The 19,649-nt window shown below is 43.6% G+C and overlaps 1 protein-coding gene across 1 annotated transcript in view; it reads right to left on the reverse strand.

Moving 5' to 3' along the window:
- Positions 1–1,776: 1,776 nt before the first annotated feature.
- Positions 1,777–19,649, reverse strand: part of LOC106607667 (zinc finger DHHC-type palmitoyltransferase 14) — a 49,691-nt gene continuing 31,818 nt past the window's right edge. Inside the window, exons 3-9 of the mRNA XM_014204863.3 lie at positions 14,435–14,593; positions 14,045–14,182; positions 10,803–10,851; positions 9,201–9,303; positions 8,672–8,781; positions 4,780–4,882; positions 1,777–3,051 (exon numbers count right to left, since the gene is read on the reverse strand). Of these exons, the coding sequence (XP_014060338.1) occupies positions 2,629–3,051; positions 4,780–4,882; positions 8,672–8,781; positions 9,201–9,303; positions 10,803–10,851; positions 14,045–14,182; positions 14,435–14,593 (1,085 nt within the window). The 3' untranslated portion in view covers positions 1,777–2,628. The remainder of the gene's footprint in view (positions 3,052–4,779; positions 4,883–8,671; positions 8,782–9,200; positions 9,304–10,802; positions 10,852–14,044; positions 14,183–14,434; positions 14,594–19,649) is intronic.

Genomic DNA, 19,649 nt, shown 5'->3' on the forward strand with positions numbered 1-19,649 from the left:
CTGGTTGGAGGTATCCGGATTTCCTGCATATTCCTCCTGATTCTGGGAATCTTCCAACTGTGACGTCTGGAAAACCTGGAAATTTTGTCGACAGTTGTACCAGATTTAGCTAGCAGCTAATATCCGTCTGCAAAGGGTATTCACTGAAGAGGGTATTGGGTATTGTGTTGCATTTCTGCCAAGTGACTGCGTACCTGGTGAAGGACATGCAAACTTTTGACCACCCACTGAATGACCTGTTCCCTCCAAAAAGAGGTAAATGTACCCACCAGGCTCCTGAGAAACAGCCACAAACTGTCCTGTATGACTGTCCTGTATAACTGCCCATACGATCCGACTGTGAAACACCACTCTACCCACTGCTATCAGACTGTATAATAACTCTAGCTCTTAAATGGTTTTCCTTAAAATTCAATTTTTAACAATCACACATTAACATTTCAATTTCCATCATGTAAAGTGTCCTTTAATGTTTCAAGTGTCCTTTAATGTTTCAAGTGTCCTGTATTCTATTCATGTCACGTATTATGTGCTATGTATTTTAAATGAGTGTTTTGCAATTCTTAGTAATGTCAATTCTGCATTTTATCTGTGAGCAAGAATAAATGTAAACTTAATATATCCTTTATCGATTGTGCGTTGTGTATTCTCTTTGACTATAGACTGAGTGCCAGTCTGTTTGTGCTATCATGCCAACTCCTTAGCACTGTTTGTCTTGACAATGAGCAATGGCAAGAGCGCCAACAGATTTAGGACCAAGCTATAGTACTTTCAGTACAGATGATAAGTCTGAGGGCAAGTGAATCTCAGTCCTCAGTGTATCCACTAGAGAGCAGTATACAGCCTCTATCAGCCCTAAAAATAGCATTCACATCATTATCTCACTAACCATCCAGCCAGCAGCTGATCCCTCACAGCTGGCTTTGCTATGTAGACCTACCAGTACCTACACACTGTAAATAAGATATCAGTCACTGCCATCAGCTGACTCAGGGCCGGCTCCAGGCATAAGTGATATAAGCGGCCGCTAGGGGAATCACAGGAAAGTACTTTAAAACTGCAAAAATATTTCTCCACCCTATGGCAAAATGTGTAGAATTGTAGAACGCTTACTTTAAAACTGCACCATTTTCTCTACTCCCCAATGGAAATGTTGTATACTTTTTTTGTTTATTCTCGATGATTCTTAATCAAGTGCATCATTTTGTATGTGTACCTTGTTTTAAATGACCAAATATATTAAACTCCAAAAGAACACGGCAAAATGTGTAGAATTGCAGGAAATGATCTTTAAAAATAAAAACTCTGGACGTCTCCCAACCAAATCTCGCTTAGGTCCCCGAAAAGTCTAGGGCCGGCCTTGAACTGGCCTGCAAGCATTCAGTCATAGACTTGTGAGAGAGCATGATACATATTCATACACTTGGTAGCATGGTACAGAAGAAGCTGTTGGAATGGCATTGTCTACTCCAAATCAATTTTGGTCAACAGATTACAGTTGCAAAATGCCAGTAACTTTCCCTAAATTCCCAGGTTTTCTAGAAATCCTGGTTGGAGGTATCCGGATTTCCTGCATATTCCTCCTGATTCTGCGAATCTTCCAACTGTGACGTCTGGAAAACCTGGGAATTTTGTCAACAGTTGTACCAGATTTAGCTAGTAGCTAATTTCCGTCTGCAAAGGGTATTCCCGGAAAAGGGTATTGGATATTGTGTTGCCCTTCTGCCAAGTGACTGCGCACCGGCTGGTTGAATAAATAAAATCCACTCTTGTACATAAAAATATGTGAATTTATTAATTATCCACAGGCATTAATGTATAAAGCTGGAAGTCAATGAGAATTTCTTGGCACAGTCTACATATTATCTACATCCCAAATGGCAACCTATTCCCTATATAGTGCGGTACTTTTGCCAGAGCCCTATAGGCCCTTGTCAAAAATAGTGCACTAAATAGAGTGTGACATTTGGGATGCAGTCATGATGTTTTGGCATCACATTTGAACAAAACAAAAATGTAATGCGACTAGCGTCACATAGACACCAGCAACTGCCTTGGTAGGTTTTAGCTGAGAGAGAGAAGAGAGATTCAGTGTCATTTTCGGACAATGACACAGCCTGGTCTAGGTAGGTGATTTCCTCTACATGTCATTGGAGAATAGAGCACAAGTCATGAACATTTGGCAGAAGGCTGAACCTGCATCCAGGCCTGGTAGACACCTGGTAGAGCACCAGCTATACTACTGTGAAGAGGAAGTGGGAGTCAGAAGTGTGACTTTGGTCCTGGTCAGGTGCAGTGGAGACTGAGGGTCTGTCTGTTTGGCACTAGAATAGCTTAACTCAACAGGTGGGGGCGCAAATCTGGGTGGGATGGAGGGAGGGCTCGGGTGGAATGTTAGGGGAAATATGGCTTTGGTCCTGGGTGTGGAGGGAGGGAGAGATAGAGAGGGGAGAGGCTGCGTCCCAAATGGCAACCTATTCCCTATATAGTGCACTACTTTTTACCAGAGTTCATGGGCTCTGATCAAAAGAAGTGCATTACATAGGGAATAGGGTGCCATTTGGCACACTAACAGAGTCTGGCTAGTGGTTCCAAAGAGCCAGGGGGAAATGGCAGTGGGGCCAAGTCTCAGACAGAGCTGAGTTTGACCAGGCCCCTGACAGAGTCCTCGTGCAGAGAGTCCTGGCTGGCAGGGTCGTAGAGCTGGGCCGGGTGGATGTGTCCCCCGTGGGTCATGTGGGCAGCGCAGGGCAAAGTCAGAGGCATAGGGCCAGAGGGCGAGGGAGTTTCCTCAGGGCTGGCAAAGTGATGGTGGTGGCAGTGGGTGTCTGGGTCCCTCAGAGTCAACATGTCCCCTGCACAGCTCAGCCCGGGCATGGAGGGCAGGGAGGGCTGGCTGGGGGCCAGGGAGGCACAGGGGACCACCAAGGAACTCTTCCCAGGGAAAGGGGGTCCCCCTCCACCAATCATGACGGGGTTGCTGTGGAGCAGGGGGGTGGCGGCAGCTTGCAAAACGAATTTGGTGCTCTGAATGCAGTGCTCTTGGTCACACTGAGGAGACGGGGAAAGTGAAACAGAGAGATAGATGAAGATAAGAGACGGGGTAAAAGAAACGGTAGGAGAATTATATGTTTTTGATGGGAGACAGGAAATGAAGGAAGGAAATTATAGGGGGAGTGGAAATACTCACAAATAAAAAGGTTAACAGACAAAACAGAAAGAAGAAAAATAACATGAAGTTAACAAGTCTTACATAGAACATGCAATGACTACCGATCCATTAGCATATCAAATCAACTCAACACTTAATTAAACTCACTACTTCAACTCAAACAACTTGACACACTTTGAGATTGCCCAAAATTGATTATTTTAGTAAAAAAAATGGAACATTTTCATAATCTCTCCACGGGCATATGGCCAAAGTTACTTGTTCTCACAGCTGCCAGCTTCAAACAAGGCTGTATGCAAATGTGGAACCATCCAGAAGACTATGATTATTCTGCTTGAGATATAAAACAACCTTTTTGAATAGCAATGTAGGGAGAGGATCCACCGACGTTGGGGGAATTATATTCATCATTATTCAGCAGAGTACCGGTGATTTAAAACATGGATATATTCAGAGTGAGGGTGATAGGAGTTCCTCATCCATCACACTTAAAAGCAGAGTGAGAAGTGAGAAGCTACACCCCGCTGAATTAATGAATACAAACACATGAGCTGTGTTCATTTACTATTAAATACTGCTCTCTGGATCAGAGGGTAAAGCCCACGGCAGCCATCGGCAGAGAGCGAGCAAGAAAGAGAGAGAAGTAAGAGCGAGAGAGAGAGAGAGAGAGACAGAAAGAGAGAGAAAGAAGTTCAGAGCCCAATAATGACATGGATATAGACAGATTACTGCTCTCTGTTGGCCTGTAATAACATCAAAGCCTGGTTCAATTTGTCATTTGTAAGCGAGAGCCCTTGAGTGAGTTACTGACATACAGTATTAAAACCTCTACAGGATCGGTGGGTCCCCCGCGGGACGGCTGAGCTAACGTAGGCTAATGTGATTAGCATGAGATTGTAAGTAACAAGAACATTTCCCAGGATATAGACATGTCGGATATTGGCAGAAAGCTTAAATTCTTGTTAATCTAACTGCACTGTGCAATTTACAGTGGCTATTACAGTGAAAGAATACCATGCTATTGTTTGAGGAGAGTGCACAGTTATGAACTTCAAAATATATTAATAAACCAATTAAGCACATTTGGGCAGCCTTGATACAAAATTTCGAACAGAAATGCAATGGTTCATTGGATCAGTCTAGAACTTTGCACATACACTGCTAGTGGCCGAAATCTAAATTGCGCCTGGCTAGAATAATACATTATGGCCTTTCTCTTGCATTTCAAAGATGGTACAAAAAAAATACCCAAAAATTCATCGTTTTTTTCTTTGTATTATCTTTTACCATATCTAATGTGTTATATTCTTCTAAATTAATTTAACATTTCCACAAACTTCAACGTGTTTCCTTTCAAATGGTATCAATAATATGCATATCCTTGCTTTAGGTCCAGAACTACAGGCAGTTAAATTTGGGTATGTCATTTTAGGCGAAAATGGATAAAAAGGGTCCGATTCTTAAAAGGGGGGAGTCTGATCACTTGCAGCGAAAAATGTATTTCAAAGCGTTTCTCAGTAGATATAAATACTGAAGTGTCAACTCAGTCCTGTCAAACACTAAACATCTCTTTACAGAATGCATAAAGAACCACACACACAACCTACCATGTGAGTGTGAAGCTGGGTGGCGGCGTACATGCTGCTTCCGTTGGAGTGTGACACAGGCTGGGGTGTGTCTGACTGGATGAAGCCTCTTCTGTCAATAAGACTAGGTAGAGAAGACAGGGCACATGAGCAGAGGTCTTGAAGTGTGTGTGTGTCGGCAAGAGCATGTGTGAGTTTGTTTGGATGTGTGTGTGCCTGCAAAAGTGTCTGTGTGTCTGTTTGAGTGTGTGTGAGAAGCCTCCAGGCCCCATCCCTCCATGCATACCCACACACAGAGCAGCCACCTTTCTCCAGATGGAGAACGATCCCCAATACATTCCCTTGAGTTAACGGCAAATGTGTTAATGATGTGTGAAATTCCCAGAGGATCCAACCCAATGTACAGGTAAATGCCAAAATAAAGGAAACACCAGCATGAAGTGTCTTAATAGGGCATTGGGCCACCACGAGCCAGAACAGCTTCAATGCACCTTGGCATAGATTCTTCAAGTGTCTGGTACTCTATTGAAGGGATACGACACCATTCTTCCATGAGAAATGTAATTGTTTGGTGTTTTGTTGATGGTGGTGGAAAACACTGTCTCAGACGCCACCCCAGAATCTCCCACAAGTGTTTAATTTAGTTGAGATCTGGTGACAGATGGCCATGGCATTTGGTTTACATCGTTTTTCATCCTAAAACTCCATTCAGTGGCACTCGTGCCCTGTGGATGAGGGCATTGTCATCCTATAGGGGCATTACCATGGTAGCCAAAATAATGGCTTGCCTAGCATTATGGCTTGACGGGATGTTAATTGATTAATTAACTCAGGAATCACACCTGTGTGAAAGCACCTGCATTCAGTAAACTTTGTATCCCTCATTTACTCAAGTGCTTCCATTTTTTTGGCAGTTACCTGTAACTACCTACTGAACAAACCTTACAAATAACTCAACTATTATTACACATCCCATTGCTCAACTCTCAGTTGTAACCCATTCATGTAATAGAACTTGCTAATGAATCAATGATAAATGTTTCTCCACCAGATGTTTGACAAACTAACCTGATTTTGTATCTGAGGGTATCGTAATGTGTATGGAGTCAAATTAGTGCCAAAAATAACATTGACACTAAATTCACACTAATTACTCCATAAATGACTGGCTGAACGACATTATCTCCTCTAGCCAGACCATTTATGTTAAACGTCATAACCAACGGTATGCTGTGAGGATGCTAACAATGGATGTGTCCCAAATGGCACCCTATTTCCTATATAGTGCACTACACATAGGGAATAGGTTGCTATTAGGGACGCAGACAATGTGCGGAGCTCATCCCCAATAACGTGTAAGACAAAGCTAGTTCAAGTTCCCTCGAAAGACAGCAGAAACAGAGTGTACAGTAATTACTCCTGCGTGCGCTGATGGATATCTTGATTGAAAGTGCTGCTTTTTAAAAACAGTGGGAGGCTGTGTGATTCTCATAAGTGGAGCTCCGTCTGTCGGTGCTGACTAATGCAGAACGGGAGAGGAATGGAGGAGGGGTGTCATAAGGAGCGGACCAAGATGCAGCGTTTGTGTTCCACATATTTATTATAGTGAAACGTGATGCAATACATAAATACCTAAACTAACCAGAAAACAAGAAACCATGACGCAGAGAGGGAAAAAACACACTACTCAAAATATAATCACCCACTAGGACAGGTGGGACAAACATCAACTTAAATATCGCCTCCAATTAGAGACAACGACAACCAGCTGCCTCTAATTGGAGGTCATGCCAAACAACGACCAACATAGAAATACAAAAACTAGAACTGAACATAGACATACAAAAACAGATAAACACCCCCTGTCACGCCCTGACCACGCTACCATAGAAAATAACAACTTACTATGGTCAGGACGTGACAAGGGGAGAGGAGGAGGAGGAGGGAGAGCTGAATCTAAAATCCCTTATAGCTACAGTCGTGACTGGTGAGGATCCTCAGTGCAGGGTGTGCGCTCATTAGTGCATACCAGAGGTGGGACCAAGTTGCTATTATTAGAATCCCAAGCAAGTCTCAAGTCACAAGTCGAGTCCCAAGTAGAACGGGTCAAGACTTGAGTCAAGTCCAAGTTGTGCATTCCAAGTGCAAGTCGAGTCAAGTTATTTAAGTCAAGTCAAGTGAAGTTAAAAAAAAATCTATACATGAAACGGCTTGTTCAACTACAAATCTTTGTCTGTTTATTGAGGCTACCAGACAGCCCTTTTCATTATTTTGTCTACAACATATTTTGATTAGCCTATGTAATTGTAAAATAGGGACTTTGGTTATCCAATCGTGAAAGAGTCATATCATACAAAATATACAAGTAGATTTACCAAATATACACGGACAACAGCCAAAAAGAAAAAGCCTCTGTATCAGGCTTAAAGGAAAACTCCACCCAAAAATGATCTTTTGTTTCATTAGTCGATTGTTGACATAGTCCCAAAATGTTTTGCATGTCAGCAATCAAGTTTTCAAGATATGTCACATTCAAAATACATATATCATCCCCGTATGATGCATTTTCCATCATACGTGGATGATTTGTGTTTTGGGATGGAATTTTCCTTGGACCAGTCCTATCTGAATTGACACAGGTAGAGGGCAAGACTGCACAGCCTCCCCTCGAGAAACCAAATGGAATCTGTCTAATAGGAGCTCAAACAGGTAATATAAGAACTTGGCACCCAATTGGCAATTCCAACCAATCAGCTGGTTCTACAATGTAAAAGACCATTTCCACATCCATTGGTACATTCGTCTTAATCAAACTTAATGATTATTACTGATATTTAAACACTACGCATACATGGAACAATCATTTTCTTATGGAACGCAGACCATGTAGCCTACTTCTATGTGCACTGAGGCGCGTGTGCTCCTACTACGCACAACAAAAATGACAGAGACATAGGACACAGGCACACGGAACTTCCGACATAACTATCAAACATGAAACAGAAATAAGTGTTGCAATAAACGGTACGGGGATGAAATGATGAAACGCTAGAAATGATTGTAGTATTATATGAAATATAGATTTACCACATATGCATTTAAATGTGTGAAAGCAACAGAAAACATTTAATCAAGAGAAAATCACTCTCCACTGGCGCCTATGGTGCGTCTTCGTCAAAGTAACGATTCAATTTTACCAACAAATTCCAAATGCAAGCTTTATAAGTAAATTATCAATGAGAGCTATTTTTACATTACAAAAGACCAGTAGGCATATGCTCGGAATGGTTGCCCCATTGCTGGTGAGCTTGCAAAGTAAACAGTTAATATTCTTGATCACCAAACCATTTTTGGAGTTGCATATTTATTTATTATAGCAATCCTCTCTCCCTACAATTTGATGTTTGCGCTGCACCCGATCCTATAGCTGTACAGCAAATCAGCAATCCGTTTGCTAGCTCACCCGACCTGTGTTGATTGACAGTTTGCTGGTCCAATCAGAGGGCTGAGTGTGTGTTTTACTAGCCAAGGGCGATGCTGCGGCTACTGTCTCTGACTGCATGTAAAGTAATCCACGTAGACTCTGTGCCAAAAAATGAGTGACAAAACATTACAAAACCTGGCTAGATAATTTAAAGTCATCAGTCTCAAGTCAAAGTAGAGTCTTGAGGTTTCAAGTCCAAGTCAAGTCTCAAGTTATTTTATTCTCTAGAAAGTCGAGTTTCAAATCATCAATTTTGTGACAAGTCATGTGACTCAAGTCCACAACTCTTGTGCACACCATAGCAAAAACAAAAGGCTGAGTTCTCATTTGATACGTTTCAGCAAGTACCTCCCTGTTTCAAAACATTTTCTCCCAACTGAACAAGACCCAGCCTTGCTGTTAGCTTGGCCCTGGCAGAGAGCAACTCACCTGGGTGGAAGAGGACCACAGAGGGCAGCACAACAGTTGGTCAGAATGTTCCCGTAGCTGTAGGGATTGTAGTTGTCCTTCGCCCGTTTGTTCGACCACGACCCTTTAATCTGGAGAGGCAACATGACCAATCAGTGCAAAGGAAGGAGAACACTGCAGCTACTTCGCTCTCCAACCAAGGTTAATGAATTGAGGAGAAAACTGAAGTGAAGAGAAATTCAGAAACTCTTGGAGGACAGTGGAACTTGACCAATCAGACCAGATGAGACAGTTAAGAAGGATTAGGGAGGATTCTGGAGTGTTCAATCTACCAGAACCTCAGCAGCGTAAGTGAAAAAAATCATGCCAGCGACTTATTACATGGAGGCCCAAGCATGAAATGACCCTTAATGCGAGACAGAATTGTTATCAGCAGTCAAAGTCAAAGACTGATAGAGAAAGAGGGGGAAGAGATGTGGTGTGTGTGTGTGTGAGTGTGTCTTTGTTTGTGTGTACGTACATCTGTGTGCTTGTTTGTGTGTGTACTCACATCCTCATTGGTGGTCTGATTGGAGCTGATCAGGTAGGTGTGGAAGCCCGACAGGCCCACAATGGACCACACCGAGAAGAAGCACACCAGCACCTCCAGCACAGTGAGACAAACAGTCAAGGAAGAGAGACCACCATCACCATAACAACCTATGCGTTGTCATGGCAACGCAAAACCCATGCATGCATGCATGCCCAGTCAAAGCTCTTCTCTGTCCTAGCACCGTAATAGTGGAGCCAGCTTCCCCCTGACAGCAGAGTCCCTGTCCATCTTATAAAAACATCTGAAACCCTACCTCTTCAAAGAGTATCTTAATTAAATAATCCCCAGCGCCCCCCCCCTCAGACCCCCTCCTCACACCTCTCCCCAAAATAAATAAATAAAATAATTTTGTGAACTAACACTCACACTTATTTCCCCCTTACTAGCTCTGACTTTTCTGATAGTTACTTTGAGAAAAAAAATGTAATTACTATGACTGTGATATGTGGTTGTCCCACCTAGCTATCATAAGATGAATGCACAAACTGTACGTCGCTTTGGGTAAGAGCTAAATGAATAAAACGTAAATGTAAAATGCATGCATCAATCAATTAGACCAAGTTGAGATGAACAGCATCTAAATGTGGGTGAGAGATGGAGAGAGCTCTTGCACTTGACCATGCTAATGCACAGAGTTGGACATAGTGGCACGGACTACCAGAAGACTCGGCAATGCTCGAAACATGTGGTACGGCTACATGAAATAACTGCTATGTCCTCTGTAATGTCCTGAATGACTCCAGGCAAAGTGGATACATACCAGCCAATCGACTAACATACACGGTCAATGCATACAAACACATCTAACCCAACGCACGTGCCACACACAAGGCACATCAATGACTCTCTCTCTCTCCCTGTCATTTACTTAGTGTATTTCAGCCCTCTGATTGTGTGCGTGTCAAATCCGTTGCCTTTCTGCAGGCTGACTGGGGGCCTGCCTGTGTGTGTGTGTGTGTGTGTGTGTGTGTGTGTGTGTGTGTGTGTGTGTATGTGTGTGTGTGTGTGTGTGTGTGTGTGTGTGTGTGTGTGTGTGTGTGTGTGTGTGTGTGTGTGTGTGTGTGTGTGTGTGTGTGTGTGTGTGTAGGGGGCCTGCCTGTGTGTGTGCGATCAAGGCCCAAATGATGCGTGACAGGTGCATGATTCTCAGAAAAGCAGCGGGGTGGCTGGATGGGGACTAATGGAAACAGAGGCAGTGCATCTGGCTGCTCCCTAATGGAAATGAAATATCGGCATCTAGCACTCCCCTCAAATCAAACCAAAACCTGCACTACAATTTACAGTGCAGAATTTACCCCCTCAAATGGTGTTTATCGTTTCTGAGTGTGTGTTAGTGTGTGTGTGAAACTGAGTGTGTGTGAGTGATAACCTTTAGATGACTCCCACAGTTGGAAAGAGGGAGATAAGGGCAGTGTTATCTGCCATTCAGAGATCATGCTAATGACGTTCTCGGCTATCTCCTTCCACTTAAAGGGCGAGTATATAAACACAAATAAAGAAGTCCAACATCTAAATGTGCGCATGCACACATACACACTCTCCCCCCCAGTAAAAAGATATCTGGCAGGGCTGTCTTTGAGTGCGCTGAGGAAGCCTGTCCGGTTGGATCCTGCGGAGAGCAGAGAGAGCAGAGAAACGACGGGGGTTTGTTACGTAAGGAGGGGGAACATCCAAAGGTCCGCTGAGCACCACGATGATGAGCTAGTCAGTACATACACAGCATTACTTCCCACTGAATTAGAGCTTCTCAGTCCTGGTGACGGAATATCTCAGAGCTGCTTCACAGCACCCACAGTAGGACAAGAAGCTGTATGCTCCGAAAGGAGATTATTCTGCCTCCGACTCAAACGCCTGTTAATGTCTGTATTTCTCATGTCTGGAAAAACATGTCTACGTACAGTTGAAGTCAGAAGTTTACATACACCTCAGCCAAATACATTTAAACTCAGTTTTTCACAATTCCTGACATTTAATCCTAGTAAAAATGCTCTGTCTTAGGTCAGTTAGATCACCACTTTATTTTAAGAATGTGAAAGGTCAGAATAATAGTAGAGAGAATTATTTATTTCAGCTTTTATTTCTTTCATCACATTCCCAGTGGGTAAGAAGCTTACATACACTGAATTAGTATTTGGTAGCATTCCCTTTAAATTGTTTAACTTAGGTCAAACGTTTCGGGTAGCCTTCCACAAGCTTCCCACAATAAGTTGGGTGAATTTTGGCCATTCCTCCTGACAAAGCTGGTGTAACTGAGTCAGGTTTGTAGGCCTCCTTGCTTGCACACGCTTTTTCAGTTCTGCCCACAAATTCTCTAGAGGATTGAGGTCAGGGCTTTGTGATGGCCACTCCAATACCTTGACTTTGTTGTCTTAAGCCATTTGCCACAACTTTGGAAGTATGCTTGGGGGCATTGTACATTTGGAAGACCCATTTGCAACCAAGCTTTAACTTCCTGACTGATGTCTTGAGATGTTGCTTCAACATATCCACATAATTTTCCTTTCCTCATGATGCCATCTATTTTGTGAAGTGCACCAGTCCCTTCTGCAGCAAAGCACCCCCATAACATGATGCTGCTACCCCCGTGCTTCATGGTTGGGATGGTGTTCTTCAGCTTGCAAGCGTCCCCTTTTTCCTCCAAACATAACGATGGTCATTACGGCCAAACAGTTAGATTTTTGTTTCATCAGACCAGAGGACATTTCTCTAAAAAGTACGATCTTTGTCCCCATGGCTTTTTTATGGCGGTTTTGGAGCAGTGGCTTCTTCCTTGCTGGGAGGCCTTTCAGGTTATGTCGATATAGGACTCGTTTTACTGTGGATATAGATACTTTTGTACATGTTTCCTACAGCATCTTCACAAGGTCCTTTGCTCTTGTTCTGGGATTGATTTGCACTGTTCGCACCAAAGTACGTTAATCTCTAGGAAACAGCACACGTCTCCTCCCTGAGCGGTATGACGGCTGTGTGGTCCCATGGTGTTTATACTTGCGTACTATTATTTGTACAGATGAATGTGGTACCTTCAAGCATTTGGAAATTGCTCACAAGGATGAACCAGACTTGTGGAGGTCTACAATTTTTTTTCTGAGGTCTTGGCTGATTTCTTTTGATTTTCCCATGATGTCAAGCAAAGAGGCACGGAGAATGAAGGTAGGCCTTGAAATACATCCACAGGTACACCTCCAGTTGACTCAAATGATGTCAATTAGCCTATCTAAAGCTTCTAAAGACATGACATCATTTTCTGGAATTTTCAAGCAGGTTTAAAGGCACAGTCAACTTAATGTATGTAAACTTCTGACCCACTGGAATTGTGATACAGTGATTTATAAGTGAAATAATATGTCTGTAAACAATTGTTGGAAAAATTACTTGTCATGCACAAAGTAGAGGCCCTAACCGACTTGCCAAACACGTCTTGCCAAACAAGAAATTTGTGGAGTGGTTAAAAAACGAGTTTTAATGATTCCAACCTAAGTGTATGTAAACTTCCGACTTCAGCTGTAACTGATGCTAGTCACACTGACTGCACCAAAATAGGTTTAAGTCAGGCCTAAATGTGAAGGGTCAATAGGCTAAAATCGGTCAAGGATTTCCTACCAGGAACTCTAGTCTTGATCAAAACACCTCTACTGTGGTTCAGCAGGGAATGTGTGCATCTCAAATGGCACCCTATCCTATAGTGCACTACTTTTAACCAGGGCCCATTTGGGATGCAGACAATGACTGACAGCTAATGGTTCAGAAGAAGCTCCCCAAACCCCATCTCTAGGCTACACACAGAAACACTAAAAATAAGAACTAACCAAAATCAATACCCACAACTGACGCTGTTAGTCACAGTAATCAATGGGCCGAATGCTGATGACTGATACAGATTAAACCTAAATCCACTCGTTATTGCCTGTAGAAAAGCCTTAATCACCCAGAAAAGCCATCGTGGGATTTGTGGAAATGGCTAAGAAACAAACAGGTAAGTAAAGCCAGGATATGTGTTCGTTGCCTCTCTCTCTGCACAGTGAGTGGTGGTCCCCAGACTGGGTTTGCACAGTGCAAACCCCTGGGGCCGTATGTATACAACTCAGTGTATCTCAGAGTAGGAGTGCTGATTTAGGATCAGTTCATCCTTTTAGATGAGATTACATGGGGGGGACCTGATCCTAGATCAGCACTCTTACTCTGAGAGGCTCGATACATACGACCCCTGGCCTGCTTCTGCTCTGCTTGATTGAGCTGTGTGTACAGTAAAGCACCACAAACAGCGCTCCCTCTCTCCCCCATAGAGAGCGAGACCAGCCGTGTCAGCAGCTTTCCTGACAGCCAGCCTCCACTGGCGCTGGGAAGCAGGGAGAGAGGGAGGGTAGTATTCTGAAGAGGGGTAGAGGTAGAGGGGCGGAGGGGAAGTGGGAGGTGGTGCTGATCGAGATGAAGTGCCCTCGGAGGTAGTGCTGCTCAGGGCTAGCGGCCCTTTGTTTATGGGTGGATACTGCTGACGGTGAAATACGCTTGAAAACCTGGTTGTGGGTAACTTCGGCTCAACTGCTGTGTATGGGGTAAGGATAATTAGAGTTACAATTAGAGAAGGCTAGGGCAAAAAAAAAACTTGATTACGTGTGAGAGAAATACCAGTGTTATGCATTCACTCATCTTGTCATTGATGATATTATCTGGAAAACAACGAGTATGTTCTGGGCACCTGGGGGACATTGTTTGGGGAAAAACAGTGTTGTGTGTATTTCAGGGCATCACCGCTTTGTGTGTGTGTGTGTGTTTCAGTCTCTGGTCGGTATTATACTCACTCAGGATGACGTGTGTGATGACGAAGGCGAATATGAATACAGTGAGGAAGGAGAGGGAGAGGATGAAGAGGTAGAAGAAACGGTAGTTCCTCTTTCCCACACAGTTCCCCACCCAGGGACAGTGGTGATCGAAACGCTCTGCAGAGAGAGAGAGAGAGAGAGAGAGGAAAGGTATGTTTAGACAAAGGGAAATAGAAAAGTGGTCGGACAGAGGGAAGGGAAAGAGTGGAATAGAGAAATAAAGAAGAGAGAAGCAGATAGAAAGGGAAATAAAACAGTGGAAAGGGAAAGGGAGAGATGGGAGAGAGTAGATGGTTTAAAAGTCATGCATATGGAACAGCCATCGAGTCAGTTAGCTTCTCCTATTGTTTTCAGGACTACAGTACTCACCCACACAATTGTCGCACAGGCTGCAGTGCGAGGCCCGTGGGGGCCTGAAGATCTTGCAGGTGAAGCAGTACTTGAGCTTCACCGTCTGCCCGTTGATGACCACCTCTCTGGTCCTCGGGGGCGGCCTGTACCCTGGACCACTGGGGCCGTTAGCCGCGTCTGAGGAGGACCAAACAAGAGCAAGTCAGATTTAGTTCACAAGGGAAGCATGTTCCTTTGTTCTCCTATGGTGGATATTCAGTGCCGCCTCAGAGCTGTATCTTATTCCTAAAGCACAGCCAGTCCGTTAGGGGCCAGATACGAGTTCCTGTATCCAAGGGGGTTTGAGTTTGGGCAATTTTCAGGCTCTGTTTTTATTTCCCTGTGATAAACAAAGCAAGTCACGCCATCACATTTCAGGGGCTTCTAAACAGCTTCTACCCCCAAGCAATAAGACTTCTGAACATCTAATCAAATGGCTACTCAGACTATTTGCATTGCCCCCCCCCCCCTCTTTTTTTGCTGATGCTACTTTCTGTTATTATCTATGCATAGTCACTTTAATAACTCTACCTACATGTACATATTACCTCAATTACCTTGACTAACCGGTGCCCCCGCACATTGACTCTGAACCGTATGGTGGAAAATTGCAAGATTATGTTATAATACTTTTATTGCATCAAATGGTTGTTTTATGCAACAGAATAGAGGATTCTTATAACTATTGTGTGTGTGTTCTACTGAGGATGGGCCTCTGGGAGATAACACTGACAGGAGATTTACGATGTCTTTTGGGTGATAAAACCTAAAGAGCATTCCAAAGCATGAGTTAATGTTTCTGTTCTATACCGTACCAGGGAGACATGGCTCCAGTATGGAGTTGGGGGGCCAGACACTGGTCTCTACATAATGAAAACTGTTGACACAGCAGATACTGTCTGCTATGAATTACAGATGTCTTTCATACAAATCTTAACCTTGTGACCCATTCTATACATCTGTTGTTCGTCATGTAGGTTGAAAGGGTTGTATCTTGGCCATAAAATACCTTTGTACTTTTGTCTCGGGGCTCTCAACGAATCATCTGAGCGTGAATCGTTGACCAGCCAACATTATCGTAGAGCACTCAATCGATTCACTTTATATGTGTGCGTTGTATTGACCTGCTCCCTTATTAATAAGTGATTAAAGATTTAGTTGAAGTATAACTCTGACTTGTGTGATAAGTTTGTCTCTCCTCATTTGATAGTAAAGACATTAACCACCACAACCGGTACCCCCTGTACATTATATAGCTTCGCTACTGTTATTTTACCGCTAACTTTAATTATTTGTTACTTTAATTTCTTATTTTTTGGGGGCATTTTTCTTAAAACTTTATTGTTGGTTAAGGGCTTGTAAGTAAGCATTTCACTGTAAGGTCTACACCTGTTGTATTCGGCGCATGCCACAAATACAATTTGATTTGATTTGATTACATAGGCTTTCGGAGCTTGATATTCAGTCAGCACATTTTACTGGCTTCCTCACTGATGCATTTTACAGCGGCGGGCCGCTGGGGCATGGTGTTTACTTGGCATTACATTATTCATCTGCTCAGCAGGACCTAGCACTCCACTCAGAGACAAGAGGCACATACACACACAGACTCACAAGCAAACACTCACATGCACGCACGCACACACGCACACGCACACGCACACACACACACACACACACACACACACACACACGCACACGCACACACACACGCACACGCACACGCACACGCACACGCACACACACACACACACACGCACACACACACACACACACACGGCCTGCTCCTCAAGCTTGGAGATGGGGGGGCCACACCTCTACGGCCCTGCATATGGCTCACTCAGCATCACTTATTTCCCTACTCCCGTGACAGGAGAACTTATTTTATTTTATTTAACCTTTATTTATTTAGGCAAGTCAGTTAAGAACAAATTCTTATTTACAATGACGGCCTACCCCGGCCAAACCCTAACCCAGATGACGCTGGGCCAATAGTGTGCCGCCCTATGGGACTCCCAATCACGGCCGGTTGTGATACAGCCTGGAATCAAACCAGGGTCTATAGTAATGCCTCTAGCACTGAGATGCAGTGCCTTAGACCGCTGCGCCACTCGGGAGCCCCAAAAAATTATACTACTTAATAATACGAATAAAATAATACTACTTATAGCTTTTACTGTTTACAGGTAAGGTACTGTAAATGTAATTGACAAATTATATATACACATATACATTATATATATATATATATATATATATATATATATATATATATATATATATCACACACACACACTACAATTCAAAAGTTTGGGGTCACTTAGGAATGTCCTTGTTTTTGAAAGAAAAGCAAATGTTTATGTCCATTAAAATAACATCAAATTGATCAGAAATACAGTGTAGACAATGTTAATGTTGTAAATGACTATTGTAGCTGGAAATGGCAGATTTTTTATGGAATATCTACATTGGTGTACAAAGGCCCATTAACAGCAACCATCACTCCTGTGTTCCAAAGGCGCGTTGTGTTAGCTAATCCCAGTTTATCATTTTAAAAGGCTAATTTCTAATTCGAAAATTATTTAGCAATTATGTCAGCACAGCTGAAAACTGTTGTGCTAATTAAAGAAGCAATAAAACTGTCCTTCTTTAGACTAGTTGAGTATCTGGAGTATCAGCATTTGTGGGTTCGATTACAGGCTTCAAGTGAAGAGGCGACTGGCTTTCTAGGCAGAGTTGCAAAGAAAAATACATATCTCAGACTGGCCAAATCCTTGAATTCTAAATAAATCACTGACAGCGAAGCACCCCCACACCATCACACTTCCCCCTCCATGCTTCACGGTGGAAACCACACATGCGGAGATCATCCGTTCACCTACTCTGCGTGTCACATAGACATGGCGGTTGGAACCAAAAACCTCAAATTTGGACTCATCAGACCAAAGGACAGATTTCCACCGGTCTAATGTCCATTGCTCGTGTTTCTTGGCCCAAGCAAGTCTCTTCTTATTATTGGTGTCCTTTAGTAGTGGTTTCTTTGCAGGAATTCGACCATGAAGGCTTGATTCACTCAGTCTCCTCTGAACAGTTGATGTTGAGATGTGTCTGTTACTTGATCTCTGTAAAGCATTTATTTGGGCTGCAATTACTGAGGCTGGTAACTCTAATGAACTTATCCTCTGCAGCAGAGGTAACTCTGGGTCTTCCTTTCCTGTGGAGGTCCTCATGAGAGCCAGTTTCATCATAGTGCTTGATGGTTTTTGCAACTATACTTGAAGAAGTTCTTGAAATGCTTCGGATTGACTGACCTTCATGTCTTAAAGTAATGATGGACTGTAATTTATTTTTGCTTACTTGAGCTCTTCTTCCCATAATATGGACTTGGTCTTTTACCAGATAGGGCTATCTTCTGTATACCAACCCTACATTGTCACAACACAACTGATTGGCTCAAACGCATTTAGAAGGAAAGAAATTCCACAAATTAACGTTTAACAAGGCACACCTGTTAAATGAATTCATTCCAGGTGACTACCTCATTAAGCTGGTTGAGAGAATGCCAAGGCGGTGCAAAGCTGTCATAAAGGCAAACAGTGGCTACTTTGAAGAATCTCAAATATAAAATATATTTATGATTTGTTTAACACTTTGGTTACTACATGAGCCATGTGTTATTTCATAGTTTTGATGCCTTCACTATTATTATACAATGTACAAAATAGTAAAAATAAAGAAAAACCCTTGAATGAGTAGGTGTGTCCAAACTTTTGACTGGTACTGTGTGTATATATATTGCTCAAAAAAATAAAGGGAACACTTAAACAACACATCCTAGATCTGAATGAAAGAAATAATCTTATTAAATATTTTTTTCTTTACATAGTTGAATGTGCTGACAACAAAATCACACAAAAATAATCAATGGAAATCCAATTTATCAACCCATGGAGGTCTGGATTTGGAGTCACACTCAAAATTAAAGTGGAAAACCACACTACAGGCTGATCCAACTTTGATGTAATGTCCTTAAAACAAGTCAAAATGAGGCTCAGTAGTGTGTGTGGCCTCCACGTGCCTGTATGACCTCCCTACAATGCCTGGGCATGCTCCTGATGAGGTGGCGGATGGTCTCCTGAGGGATCTCCTCCCAGACCTGGACTAAAGCATCCGCCAACTCCTGGACAGTCTGTGGTGCAACGTGGCATTGGTGGATGGAGCGAGACATGATGTCCCAGATGTGCTCAATTGGATTCAGGTCTGGGAAACGGGCGGGCCAATCCATAGCATCAATGCCTTCCTCTTGCAGGAACTGCTGACACACTCCAGCCACATGAGGTCTAGCAGTGTCTTGCATTAGGAGGAACCCAGGGCCAACCGCACCAGCATATGGTCTCACAAGGGGTCTGAGGATCTCATCTCGGTACCTAATGGCAGTCAGGCTACCTCTGGCGAGCACATGGAGGGGTGTGCGGCCCCCCAAAGAAATGCCACCCCACACCATGACTGACCCACCGCCAAACCGGTCATGCTGGAGGATGTTGCAGGCAGCAGAACGTTCTCCACGGCGTATCCAGACTCTGTCACGTCTGTCACGTGCTCAGTGTGAACCTGCTTTCATCTGTGAAGAGCACAGGGCGCCAGTGGCGAATTTGCCAATCTTGGTGTTCTCTGGCAAATGCCAAACGTCCTGCACGGTGTTGGGCTGTAAGCACAACCCCCACCTGTGGACGTCGGGACCTCATACCACCCTCATGGAGTCTGTTTCTGACCGTTTGAGCAGACACATGCACATTTGTGGCCTGCTGGAGGTCATTTTGCAGGGCTCTGGCAGTGCTTCTCCTGCCCCTCCTTGCACAAAGGCGGAGGTAGCGGTCCTGCTGCTGGGTTGTTGCCCTCCTACGGCCTCCTCCACGTCTCCTGATGTACTGGCCTGTCTCCTGGTAGCGCCTCCATGCTCTGGACACTACGCTGACAGACACAGCAAACCTTCTTGCCACAGCTCGCATTCATGTGCCATCCTGGATGAGCTGCACTACCTGAGCCACTTGTGTGGGTTGTAGACTCTGTGTCATGCTACCACTAGAGTGAAAGCACTGCCAGCATTCAAAAGTGACCAAAACATCAGCCAGGAAGCATAGGAACTGAGAAGTGGTCTGTGGTCCCCACCTGCAGAACCACTCCTTTATTGGGG

Source organism: Salmo salar, chromosome 06 (assembly GCF_965601325.2).
Source record: "Salmo salar chromosome 06, fSalSal1, whole genome shotgun sequence".
Taxonomy (NCBI): domain Eukaryota; kingdom Metazoa; phylum Chordata; class Actinopteri; order Salmoniformes; family Salmonidae; genus Salmo; species Salmo salar.